General features: G+C 49.1%; 1 protein-coding gene across 1 annotated transcript in view; it reads right to left on the bottom strand.

The window, feature by feature from the left end:
• Window positions 1-6240, bottom strand: part of LOC128273940 (probable nuclear hormone receptor HR3) — a 61532-nt gene extending 55292 nt beyond the window's left edge. The window contains exon 1 of the mRNA XM_053012015.1: window positions 6117-6240. Coding sequence (XP_052867975.1) covers window positions 6117-6240 — 124 coding nt within the window. The remainder of the gene's footprint in view (window positions 1-6116) is intronic.
• Between the last annotated feature and the right edge of the window lie 7573 nt (window positions 6241-13813).

Here is a 13813-nt window from a genome sequence, read left to right as displayed (position 1 = left end):
GCACAATACCTTTAGTTGTGACAGATAAATCTGAGTTAGACTCTAAATAAAAATCTCCCAAAAAAAACATTGTTTTCAAAAACGAGGAAACAATCGCCGAAACAAACACCCGAAAATCCCTCCCAAAAGGTGGCGCCAGAAGGAACTGCACCGCAAAAAAGAGCGAAAACAGCTAAACAAACCGCGACAGGCTCGAGGGGGCTTTCGGGCACCGAAAAACTGCTTCAACGTCACTGACCGGAGGCAGGGAGTTGCAATTTAAACAATAACCACCCGCCCGGCCCGAACCGGATTTTGGACCCCGCGATTTGGTTTCGGTTTCGTCAACCCATCACATACAACCCTCCGGGGGCAGGTGGAAAAACGGTTCATCAGCCCTTTATTTGGCGCGTAGGTTGGCAACAACAAACCAACAACCAAATCGTCAAATGCCAATTCGCTAAGCCGAATTGGCAACAGCAGCATAAAAAGGTTGGTGCCAAACGCCACAGAGACAGAGATAGCGCGGCCCATGGCGTAACCATTCCGGCCATAAACGCTTGCGTGTGTTGAAGGAGGAAGCTCCGGACCCCAGGGGAAGCGGACAGAACGAAAGGGGTGCGGCAGTGGGTTAAAAACGGAGGGAGCAAAAAGGAAACAACCGACAAACGCCATTTGATTACACATCAACACGGGCGGTTCGCGCGGGTGCTTTGCACTTTTTCCCGACTGACCTATATTCGCGCCGCCGCCGAAGCCGCCGGTCGATGACGGAAGCCATCTTTCACTGTGTGTGTGTGTGTGTGTGAGTGTGAGTGCGGGGGTCGTTCTTTTCATATTTCCAGTAAGAATATTTCCATATCAATGCCCTGCCGCCGCCGGGGGCGCCATCGGAACGGGTCCGGAATGGAGAGCTTTGGCACCTCGTGCGGGTCGCTTTCCGTCTTCGAGCGGGACAGAAAGGGCGAGACAGAGCGAGATAGAGAGAGAGAGAGGGAAGTGCAAGCGACACATTCGTGCGGCGCATTTATGTTGATTATTATGCGGGCTCGCTCTGTTCGGGCCGAAGGAAAAGAATCCCAGCCAAAGGGGCGCAAAAAGCGGCGCTTTCCCGGTTTGCCCGATCCATGAAAGCTCCGGTGCGGTCGGTGGTGCAACGCGGAGTTCGTTTTGCAGGGAAGCATTTCCCGGGAAACGCCACAACCGGCCGGGAACAACCGGCCGGGAACAACCGGGCCGGGGTTCCTAGCTTTGCATGCTACCGAAGGGGTTGGTTTTGAATTAGAGAGACAGCAAAAAAAAAGAACAACACCGTAGCGAAGCATAATTATCGTCCCGGTGGCCATGTGCACCGCGCTTCCTGGGAGGCTTAGGGTAGTATAAAAAAAGAGCCGCACACACACACACCGATGAGGGAGTGAGATTTTCGTAATTGTGTTCCGTGAGATAATGGCACCGAAGGTTGAATGATTCTGGAGTTCGCGAGAGAACTACCGTCGAATGGATTACGAAATTATTTAATAGGGATAGTCTCTCGGAAAATGCTGGTGGTTTTCCAATTAATTCATCATCGGAACGAATCTCGTTTATGTTTTCCCAACAACGGCCAGGATCGGATTGTTAAAATCGCTAATCAAAGCTCCAAGTAATCTGTGTTTTAAACGTGCGATGGGATCACATCCTACAACCCTCTCAGGATGTTGATTTCTTAAATAAATTAATGAAGAAAACATATAATTTCAAACCTCAAAATTTGTTCTTTTCAGAGTAATCGCCGCTTGATATTACACATTTTGGCTGACCATGGATTCGTTTCCAGTAAAATAGTTTCTGTTTCGTTGAAAACCATTCGTAGACCCATTTGTTGACACCTGTAAAATCAGCGAAGTGTTGCTCTGTAAGTGCATGTCCCATTAAAGCAAAAAGGCGATAATCCGACGGCACCAGAGCTGGAGAATACAGAGAGGCCGATAACGTTTCACAATTAACGGTTTTTATTGCGTTTTTCACGGCTTTAGCTGTAAGCACCGGTGCGTTGCCATGTTGTAATATGACTTAACCGTGTCCTCGGGCCCATTCCTATCCTTGTTATGGCTTTTAAACAATATTAAATTGCCGTTTGGAACACATTTGGTGCTTCTGCCCTTATTTATTTGTTCGGTTGGGGTTGAGTCTACAACCAACAACTTCTACAATTCCTCGTCTTCAATCCTTTTTATTGCATCTGGATGGTCATCATCCTCCAGATTGAAATCGGCAGAATTGAACTCCTTAAATCCTCTGTCACAAATAAGGAAGCAAAAATAGCGAATGCCGCTAATGCTCTTTATTCGAAACGAACCTTGCGAAAATGCTGAAAAACTAAATTACTTAATGTTTTGGAGAGTGACACTAAAGTATTTAAATCGCAAATCGAAGGAATGGCTAAAATTCTGTTAAAACATTAACCGGACAATTTACACACCTGGTATGAAGCTGAAAATATCAGACGACTTTCCTACATGCTTTACAAAAATTGTGACGTTTAATTCAAATGACCAAGTACTAAAAGGGTAACTTTGTCTTCAAGTACCATCACTAGTGCGACCGTCACACGAGACGCGGCCACATAGGGGTCCGAACATTGAAACATTGCGCGGATCAGCAGAAGATGTGGGCCCGCGGACATGAAAGCACACTCTCTCTCGATCTCTTTCTCTCTCGGAACGGTGAATAGATGGTGCACCCTGCACGCGCGTCAGTGGCAAACCGCCGCCATACAGCAGCCCATTCCGCGATACAAAGCCACAGATAGATTCGTCCGTGAAGCCGTGGCCGGGGAGGGCAGATAATAAAATAATTTGTGTAGAAACGAAGAGACTCCGTGGCAGAGAGTGAGAGAGAACGAAGGAGAGACAGAGAGCAGCGGAAACCAAAGTGGAAAAGCCAACTGTAAAAATGTCGGTAAACAACAGAAATGTAGGCAGCGCGCGAACAAACGGTACATTCCATGTACACGGCCCACCACGGCCTCCGCCGGTCCGCCTGGTCCGGACTTAAAGGGGGGCAGCAGCCGCAACAGGAAGGAAAAGAACTAGAAGATGGCAACCCCACAGATGAGGAACATAAAATGGTTAGATAGTTGCCCGCCCTGACTGCGCGCCTGCCGCCAGCATCGTCAGCTGTGGGGGGGTCTCTAGTGCCGGGCCCCCGCGAGCTTCACAAGCGGAAAAGGGTGGATGACGCGGGAAAAAGGAAAATGGAATAGAGAGAAACGGGAGAAGAACCTAGAAAAGCTCGGAGAAGCCAACGAAGCAGCGAAGTAAAAGAATAGTTCTCAGGTGTAACATATTTGTTAATAGCACCACCACCGCTATGTGGTAAGCCGCACGCCCCGCGCCACACTCCGCCGCGCCTGTAGGTCGCGGTGCGACGCGCACACAACGGTACCTCTGCGCGCCCGTTAGGTTGCGCCGTTCGCCAGCGAAAGGGAGAACCGCACCGAACCTCTCAGCGCATCGCTCCGGCCTTGCCTTGAGAAGGGTGATGGGAGGAAGCAAGAGGGAACGACGATGGTCAGCGAGCCGGACCCTGGAGAGGTCTCTGGCGGGACTCCAAATTATCGGGGCCCCCACCGGGGGGGTCCGTTATCTACTTTTGATTTCAATTATTTCATTATCGAAATCGGTTGGCGCAGTCGCCACTCGGAACCGCCCACCAATGGCACAGGTTTTCGATAATATGCTGGAAATGGCCATAAAATTGTTCTACGTAGTTTAAAACTTACGTAGACAACTAGCCGACCACCCAAAAGATGATGCTGGGAAATAAAAGTAAATTGATTTGACCAGCATCGACGCCCTACGGACGTGCTTCATCGTCGAAATTACCTCTGCGGACCTGTTCCAGTGCCAAGATGTAACTGCTAAAACGGGCAGACATACAGTGGATGGCGAAATTAACCTTAGTTCAAGAACACAAAAGATTTTTGGAAATACGAGGATGAAAAATTTGCTTTAGTCAATCAAATATCAATCAAAAACATTAAATAAGATGTGTAAATGATAGTTTTGATGTATTTCGGGATGATTGATACAAGAGAAAATTTTTGGTCGAACATATTTGGAACAAGCCAAATTTCTCTTCGGCGAAAATAACCTTAGTATCCGTAATACATAACATTCCGCCCAGGCAGTGAAGTCAAACATCCTGGTTTTGTTATGTGGCCTTTTCTACAGTCCTCATGTATTGTTTTGGTATAGATTGGTTTGATTAATTTAGCTAATTCTGTTGAATTGAGTGGGATTTTTACGTACACTCAAAAGTTCATGAATAACCACATGTTTTCAGTGGTTGCCCGGTCTGGACAAAGATGTTAATACCCTAAAACTTTGATATTATCATCCACGAGATACTGCATGAAGACTTCTGGCTTGTGGATTGCTGCACTATCCTGTGGTGCGGGGAAATCTTCACCTATAAGACTTGTTCCTTCACGAAAATTTTTGGTTTTGTCGATTTTTGACCAGCTTTCGAGTCAGCATGACCAGGAAAGGTCACCAACTTGTAAGTTTCATGTAAATAATGCATCCCTGAAACATAATGCCGTTGTAATTTGTTTCCTAATTGATGATTCAGGTCCTTATAGCAGAAAATTTCAACTCTTTATAATGAGAGGTGAATCATACCAAAGATTCATCACTCCAAAACAGCTTTTCTCACAATAAACGAAGCTTCAAAGCATGCAGATAGTAAAATACCGTTCTTTTTTTCATATTGCCCATGGTTAGGTGCGGAATTTTGTTGAAAACTAGACCAGATTTGTCTACATGCTATAGGCTACGTCGAATGATGTGCATGGAAGGAAGTTGTATAACTTCTGATTTACGTTTTCGGCCAATGTTTGAGGCGGATTGTAAATGGTTTGTGGAGGAGATATTCAGTATACGTTTATCAACTCGTTTTGGTGTTGATTTCTTGCGGCCACAAACCTTAATATAATGACTTCGACCTTCATTTGCATACAGCTTGTTTATTGCTGCCGATTGCTTGCTCGCATTTGTCAAAAATTCGTGCAATATCCCTTTTATTTTTACCACTAATACTCAAATTAATAACTAATTTACGTTATTAATTAGTTAACTTGGGATATTTAAATGGTTCTACCATATTTCAAGCTGAGAAAAAGCATAATGTCTTGTGAATTCTTCACCATGCGTTTCTCAGCTTTAATTATGCATTTTGCATAATAAAACATGTAAAATAACATGTTATTATTGCTCATAAATTTAAAAAACGTGCGCTAGTTGCTTTATTACCGAGCAAAACGAAGGAAATTGAGGTGAAAAACTGAAAATTTCAAACTTCCAACTTTAACTAAGGTTAATTTCGCCGGGCTCAAATTGACCTATGACCACAAATGGCCGCACCAGTCTACTAGATTACATCTAAATGTAATTTTATCGACCACATCTTAGTCTTAGAACCTCAATCTAATATTCAACGTCTCAAAAGAGCTATTCAAATAGAAGATGTATTCATATTTTCACATATTATTTAAATGTACATGAGCTAAGGTTAATTTCGCCATCCACTGTAATTTAACTTTTATATACATTGGTACGTCACAAAGGTCAGTCCATAGAGACGTAACAATCAACCAATCAAGGTGTAGAGTTTTTGACGCATTTGGATGAAAACGTCATCAGGACGACCAGATGTTCTGACGATCCGATTGAACTAATCAGATCGCTGCTTTCCTGCTCGTTATTGTATAGAAGTTTCTGTGTATTAGATTATATATTTTACATGAGCCAAACTGATCCAACTTAGAAATATTACTAATGTTTTTACTTTTTCATTGATTCGCATCCACGGATATGAGGAAGAGCTATGAGCTAGAATAGAGTTACAACCGGTTCACCAACCGATAGCGTGATGGTGAGAATGAGATGTGTTGCTGTCACCGGTGAGAACGGCCTACTCACACCGCAAAGTCTGATATGGATGGATATGGTTCAATGGATTCCGATGGATAAGATAGATATTTCTCGCAACCGATACAGATCGTATCATTGAAAAATAAACAACTCATCCCGCAGTCAGAATAATCCCAACTCAAATAGACGCGGTTCCGAAACCAGATGCACGCTCCTTACCTTTGATGGATCCACTGGACGAGTTCTGCACCGTAGACGCCTGCACATTCGTTTGCATCGGCATGTGCGCTTCCAGCTTCGACGTAACATTACTCCACATTTCAAACATTCTCGGGGTGAACATCGGAACCGCCTGCACCGTGCGTGGCACTCACCCACACACACCCACACACACGCACACACACACACACTCCGCAATGTTTCTAGGCGTAGCGAGACGCCCCGAACACCTCCTCGTTGTTCCTCCTTTTCCCGGGCAGGATTTGTACTTGGCGTTACCGTTGGTCTGATGTCCCACTCCGGGGTTCCCCTTAGCTTAGCGATTATCTCTCCGAAACCGACGATTTAACGGTGCGCCTTTTTTCAGGCTCCGTATAAGGCTTCGGGTAGAGGCAGTTTCCAAAGTCACGTTGCCAATGTGTCAGTTCATCAAATGCTTCCCGACTCGCGCAACGAGCCATCGAACGCCATCTTGGCTGTGTCCCTGTCGGGGGGCGGTTGCGCCGGCTACCCGAAACATCGAACCGAAAGCGGGGCTATCTGGCCGCCCGCGACTCTCCCCGGTCCATTCCCTTCTCCTCCACTTCGCAAGGCACTAGCGGCGGCACTAGTCTTCGTCGGTGACACTTCAGAAGGCAGATTTTGGTTGTTTGTGAAATCGGATCAACAATCGGTGGTTGTGTTTTATCAGAAGGGCGCACCGATAAACGTCACGCAAATGGGCGAGCTGAGTGCTGGATGTGTGTGTGTCTGCGTTCGCACTTTCTGCTTGTGGTCCTTTTTGGTGGCCGAGCTTGCGTTGCCTTTCCTACTCATTCAAGTCTTCGGTAACATTTCTTCGGCTAGATGCGTGACGGTTTATTTTTAGTGGCCGCAGCCTCTCTCTCTCTCCCTCTCGCTCGCGCTCGATCGCGGAGCCCCCCACGGAACCGAAAAGGAAGCGACGGCGGATTCGGCGATCGCCGAAAGTTGCGTCTTACGTAAAAGCCGCCCGGCGGTTCGCGGCCCGCGGCTGGCGATCGCGCGGTTCCGCGTGGTTCCGCGTGATCGTGCGCGTGTGTGTGTGTAGGCGACGGGGTCCCAAAACTTTCACGAATTTTCGGTCCGCCGAACCCGTGCGTCGAGGTGTCCGGTCGCGGGTTTTCGGTGCTCTTTCACTTCATTAGCAAATGAAAGGTTGCTATTATGATGGGGGGGTCTCTCTCTTTTTTCGGCGACGGCGGATAAATTATGTAACGACGGAGCGCGCGCTATCGAAGCAATGATCAAACACACACACACACACACACAGACAATCACAACGCACCGTGGATCGGCACAAAAGGCACTCCACGCACTAATACACACTGTTTTGTTGAATTTTGCTGCTGTCGGCTGCGGCGCGGGCTTTTTGGTGACGTGGGGTGGCCGTTTTGGGGTGTGCGTCGGGGACAGGGGTTGTATATTTTACTAGCTACTTTCTACAGAACCACTAGAAGGATTAAGGATTTCATGAACACAGCATCACTGGTGGTGGTACCGCGACGGAGGCCGCGCGCGAACGGAGTCGGGCTTCGGAATCGGAGGCTCTTAACTGTTAGGTGGTTTCATAACCGCACTTTTTGTGTTTTGCTTCGCTGGTGCCGCTGCTGCTTAAGTGCTGCTTTATCACCACCCTCACCACCACCACCACCACCGTCACTGCTGCGCACCACCGCCGCTGCACTTGCGCCGTAACACTGCACCGTTCGCACTGGCATTTATAGAGAGGCAAGTTAGTATAGTAGTCGGCTCCTGGCTTGGGCGCGTGCCGATGGCTGGCTGTAAGCGGATACAGAAGGAAGGAAGCGACGCCGGTTGAGTAATCGGTTTCTACAAACAATCGACACAAACACTCGCTTTTCCGCCGTGCTTCACTCGGCGAAAGGATTCTCGATTGGTGTTCCCATCAATCGCGCATTCATTGGTCCTGGTCCTCACTGAGTTCCTTCGATGCACTTATGCTACGGCCGTGTCTAACGTGTGTCTGCGGTTTGTGCCCAGCCTTATGCGAATTATGCTCGGCGAAACCGCGAGCATAGAAGTCACAGTCACCCAGCGCCCGGTCATAAATCATACGCCCACCGGGCGGGAAGTATTGATAAAACAGGACATTCGCTTCCGGTTAGGGTTTGCGTGCGAGTTATGTTGCCAAACGTTATGTTGCTTCGTTATAGCTAGGGAATCTTTATCGTGAAACGGACAATTTGTTTTGCGTAGAACAGTTTCGAAATAAAATAACATTTTTACTCCAAAAAACTTCCTGTGGGAATGGATTGGCAGTTTAAAGATTGGTTCCCCTAATTTGTTCCTTCCTGTTCTTTTTTCCAGCGTCCAATTCCGTACATGTCAGACCCATTCGGCGCTGGCTCTGGCTCGACCCGCAGTGCCGTGGACAATTGACAAGGGTCCCGTCGGGATCGGGCCGTCCCGGCAAGATAATAATCCCGACGGAAAACGATTCAATTTATGAAAATAAATGATCCCTGATTTTGCTCGACACGCAAGGAGAGGAAAACAACGCTCCAAATCTCTGCATCAAATGGCAGCGGGAGATAATTTCCCGGCCTACGCGGCCCCGACCAGTGCGGGGCCCCCACGGTCCGGGGGTAATGTAATGCAATTTTCTCCGACGCAGAAGCGGTTCTAGCGGGGACGGGGGTTCGGGTGGAATCGATAACATGAGCGGAGTAGGTGTGTGTAGGTTGCCAGCTATCATGTTCCGTGGCCCAGCGCGCCTAGCATATGGCTCGGAACCTATAGGAGTGGTCCCACCACGCTGGACGCCTTTTTGCCGCCGCAACTCGCAGCATAAGAACCCGGGGCCGGGGTGACCACTCCCGGCGGGGGGCAGAGCGTTTGCATCGGGTTGCACTTCCTGGTTTCCCGACAACCAAACGAACATCGGTTATCGACACCGACAAAGTTGGCAACGGTTGGCCTCCTTGGTTGCTCCGTCCAGCTCCTTAACTCGTAGTAGGCACTGGGCGGCAAACGTGTCTCCAAGAAAGTTCGTGCCTTCGAGTGCTTGCTGTCCTTTTTCTTCGTCGCAACACGCGCGAAAAGGACACCAACACAAGCCTACGGGGGAATCCCTTCGTTCATCGAGCTCCTTTTCTCAATGAACGTGTTCCGATGCGAATCGCTGGCGGTCGGTGTGTGTGTGTGTGTATGGCGCGGCTTTGGCACGGGCGAAGGCCCCTTCGTCGTAGTACATAAAAAGGAATCGATTATCAGCGAAATGGATCCTACGTAGCTGGCGCGGGGTAGTTTTTCCTCGGCTCGGCCGCCTAGTCGACCGACGAAGAGATAGGCATTTCCCAGCCATTGCAATTTCCCGAGCCGAGTGAACAGCGCCCCAGGGAAGCTGTTTGTATGGAGGAGCGCCGGAGGGGAGCGTCGGCTCCTGTTATCAGCTCGGGCCCGGACACCGTGGAGCCAGCCAGTCGCCGGTGCCGGCGGAACGGGACGATCGGCGGAAGAAAGAAGGTTTTGGGAGTTTATTTTTACGATGTTCAGACGACGGCGACGTAGCGTGTAGTAGCTGCGGCCACCACGTCGACCATAGTGGTCGAAAATAGCCACCCAAAACCGGTGGCTCCAGGAAGGAAGAAGTTCGTTCGCTTCGATCGGGGTAGCTCCTTCGTTTTTGCTCCTTTTCTTCGGCAGCATCGCAGGCCAGAGGGAAGCACAGACCGTGTGGTGAGGTGTAATTGTTGGCACAATATTGCGCCGATTCTGGATTGCACAATGAATGGACGGCGGAGTTGGACGTTTATTTTCATCCAACATGGGCGTCACGAAGAACTTCTGCTCCGCAAAGTCGGCCCCAAACCTCAGTTCGTTTTTTAAACCTCAGCCTTCCGATTCAATATTTAATGTTTTATTAAACAAATTTGTTATATATGACCGATGACTGTCACTTCTGTGCGGTGTGCCTGGTTAATGTTTGTTTGATTTCCCAAAATCAAACCGATTTGTTTTCTTCGAGAAACTAATTTTTATTGAGAGTTTTTTGGAAGGGTGGACCCTTTATTTTCCGGGGATCAAATGGCAGAACCATTTTATGATACTTTCGTGAACGTTTGCCATTTGTTTCCTAACCCCACGCAAGCCACAAACACTGCGTATCCGTTTGACAGCCCACTCCTTTCCGGGGTGGCTTATGATTTAGTATCGATAATAATATCGGAAGTAGCACAACCACCAGTGCGACCGGGTTCCAGAAAGTGCGGCCGGGAATAGCCTAGAATGTGAGCTATTTTTCACAATTGAATTCAGATTCCGTCCGTGGCTGGAGAAATCAACAACAGCGTCCACTGAACAGTGTGTCATCGACCTGTCCGAGGACCGACCAGGCCGGAGCGAAGTAATTTCAATATCTGGCGTGTTCTGGAATTCCAGATCTGGTCGACCAGTTATGCAGGTGAAATGGGATTGCCACGGTGCGCCAAGGAGTAAGCGCTTGGTCTTCCCAAGCGATTTTCTTCCATTACTGCGATACGATTAAGTGCCACGGAAAGTCGCCAGGTCAGTAGGACATCCCGTGCTGCCTGCAGTTGGCTTAGCATCGCGAATAAAGAATGAGAATAAATATGCGGAGCGGGTTCTGCAGTCAATCAGATCCAACCCCGCAGAAGAACCCGCACTGCACCAAACCCACCGCAGTCCTCAGTCTTCTCTGAAACCTTCCAATTGCACCGTCGCGATTTGGGCATCGGGTGCGATCGAAAGTAAACGCAAATCAAGCGGCCAGACACTTTCGCTTTCACCGCGGTGCTCTAAGCGTAATAAAGTCGAACGAAATGCACCGAAACTGTAGCATGACCAAACGGAAACTCTCTCTCTCTCTCTCTCTATGTCTCTCTGCCGCTGTGTTTCTCTTGCTTGCACCCCGTTGAGTGACATGCGGACGGACGGGGACCACCGAAAAAGCGCAGCCTGCAGAGCGGAGCGTGTTGTGTTGATTTTATTTTTAGTCGATACTCGTGAACCGTGCGCCGGGTGGTTGCACCGTGCATCAAACCCTCCCCGAAACAGGCGCAGAGACTCTGCATCGAACACGGATTCGATTTTATAGAGCCCGATCCGAATGAAAGTGAATTTTGGGGACGGTTTTGGTGGATTGCAAAAGTTTATATTGTAAACGATTGAAGACATTATTGGACCTGGTGCAGCAAACTATGCGGCCCGGTATCGCGTCGATCGGTTGCAATGTGGGCCCTGATTTACGTGCCTGCCGTGCGACCTTCCTGTGACACGCATTCTAATAAAATGGCAAAAAAGGGGGCCATTAGAAAATGCAACCAAGCGCGAAGGAAATTGGCACAAGATGACTACCCTCGAGCCGTCGCCGCCGTAACGGTTGTTTTATTCATCAGGTCTTTTTTTCTAATTCCTTGTGCATTCACGCTGCACACTCGCCACCGTCACCTGCTGCTACCGCTCCTGCTGGTGGCCAGGCGAGGCCGAAGACAAATGCCAAAATCAAAACATACCACACTGACACACATTAAATGAAAATGCATGCAAGCACGCATGCGAATGCAGTTCCAAGTACGCACTTTATTCCCCCCGCCGACGAAGGCCCGATGATATAACCGCCGGGGCACACACACACACCCGCGGGTGTCCCTTTCGCCCGGGACGAATGGAGCCCCAAAGAAGAGAGGCCGTGAATGAACCACAACCGGGGGATTTGCAAAAGAAATTACGATGCACCGCCGCCGATGCACTCGGGAAGCGATGCCAGTGATGGGCGTGGAAAAAAGAAGGCAACACGAAAACGCGAAACGAACGAGAAAGAAAAGGAAAAGACGGCCAACGAGCGAGCGGAACCTAAGGCTAAATAGAGAGACTGCAGCAGCAAAACCACCGCGCGCAAAAGATGACAGTAAAAATGAGCAGAATGCACTTGAATGTCCGTGTTGAGCCGCGCCGCGCGCAGGAAAATATTACCTCATCGACAGAGGCATCGGAATCTGAGAGAGAGAGAGAGAGAGGATGGATCGAGAGAAATTGTGCGAATGAAAAATCGGTATCACTGAGCGAGAGAGAAGCCATCCGAACTCCGACGAGCTGCGTTGAAGTGCAGTTTTGTTTTTGCGACTTCTTTTGCCGTGTGTTTTTGGTTTTAGTTTTCTTGCTGTTGCACTGCATTAATGCAACCGAGGAGGAGGAGGTGCACTCTCCGGCTGTATGTCAGTAGGTTTCCGATGGCACCGTGCCGAGGCCCGCGGCCCATATGGGTTTTCCGCGCCGCGATAGGGCCGCGATTTGCATGCATACATAGTCCGGGCCCGATCCGGGCCTACTTCGTTTGCTTTCTCGATTAGCTCGCGTCCAGTGTCCGCGTCGTTTGCCGACTGCAACTTGTAATAAACTTGTTCGATTCGGCTCACATTAAAATGCGCAATGATGGCTTCAATCGAGTGGGATAATTTACGGATCAATTGTTTTAGACTAAAAGCTGATTTGTATACTATTTATTGAAACGGCAATTAATGTACCGAAACATTAATTTTTGAACCTGATATCTTCAATTACTCGGACATATAGAAACCTAGGGATGAGAGCGAACTGGCAAAAGGCAATCAGGCGACAGCCTGTTAGCCATCAAGATAGATAAAAATGGCCATTCGATCCGGAAAAAGGGGGACGAATGTGGGAGAGCAAAACAGTACTAAACCTGCTCCTCTTTCGGCGGTGCCTACTTTTCGAGCTTGTCATGTTAAATTTAGAACAACCACTTTTCTCCAGCCAAGATCTGTGCGATGTCACCTCCGGTCCAGACCTGAGCTCGATGGTCCCCCGTCCCTTACCAGCGAAAGGTGACGATCTTTCCATCATCGACGTACCGATCCGTGTTCTCCATTTTCCTCGAAACCCCAAAACCGAACGGCAACTTCAATTTGTCGCGCAAAGGTTGCAGTCGCAGAACATGGGTTGCAGCTGCAGCAGTAGCAGATGCCGCGAAGATGTCGGATATTCCGGCTGCCAGTCAGCTCTCCAGCAGCTCCAGGTCCGGCGGGATTGGGAAGTGGCGTGGTATTTATAGAACGAACGTCCCGACGTGATCCCGTCCCAGTGAGCTTTGTGCCGAGCCAAAAATGCAGGACCGCCGGCTGCCGGGCATGACACGATGATGATGATGACGATGAAAAACCGGGTTCGCCCCAAACCAGCCGAACAGAAAACCCGTGTATGACAACGATATGTCGAACGCGGACTCTGGACGTGTGTCCATTCATCTCAAGCCAGGCGATGGGTAGAAAAATTGGACATGCCATTACGAAATGTGCTTCGGAAACTTCGGCAACCGCCGGGGGAGGAGCACTAGAGTAGTGTGCCAGAGCTGTTCTCCCGGGCCCGGGGCTAATGGGGGGCCGGGGCATGAAACGCACACGAAACATGCTTCCGACGGCTGAAGAAGGAACCACCAAAGGGGGACCACGGACTGTTGGGGCATAATTCTTTTTCAAACGATGCTCGCCTAGGAGCAACTCGCCACACGCCACCGAGCAGATGCGATTGATGACGGCGACGGCGTCCGGTGGGGTGGTGAGTGTGTTGTGGTCCGACGATGACGATGATGATGACCGATGCCGATGATGATGAGATGTACCGTAAGACGTGAAGTCACGCTTGCCCAAACCTACACATAAACACCGTGCGTGCGA

The sequence above is a fragment of the Anopheles cruzii genome, chromosome 3 (genome assembly GCF_943734635.1).
Source record: "Anopheles cruzii chromosome 3, idAnoCruzAS_RS32_06, whole genome shotgun sequence".
Taxonomy (NCBI): domain Eukaryota; kingdom Metazoa; phylum Arthropoda; class Insecta; order Diptera; family Culicidae; genus Anopheles; species Anopheles cruzii.
The sequence above is the reverse complement of the archived record's forward strand: the minus strand, read 5'-3'. Positions and strand labels throughout refer to the sequence as shown.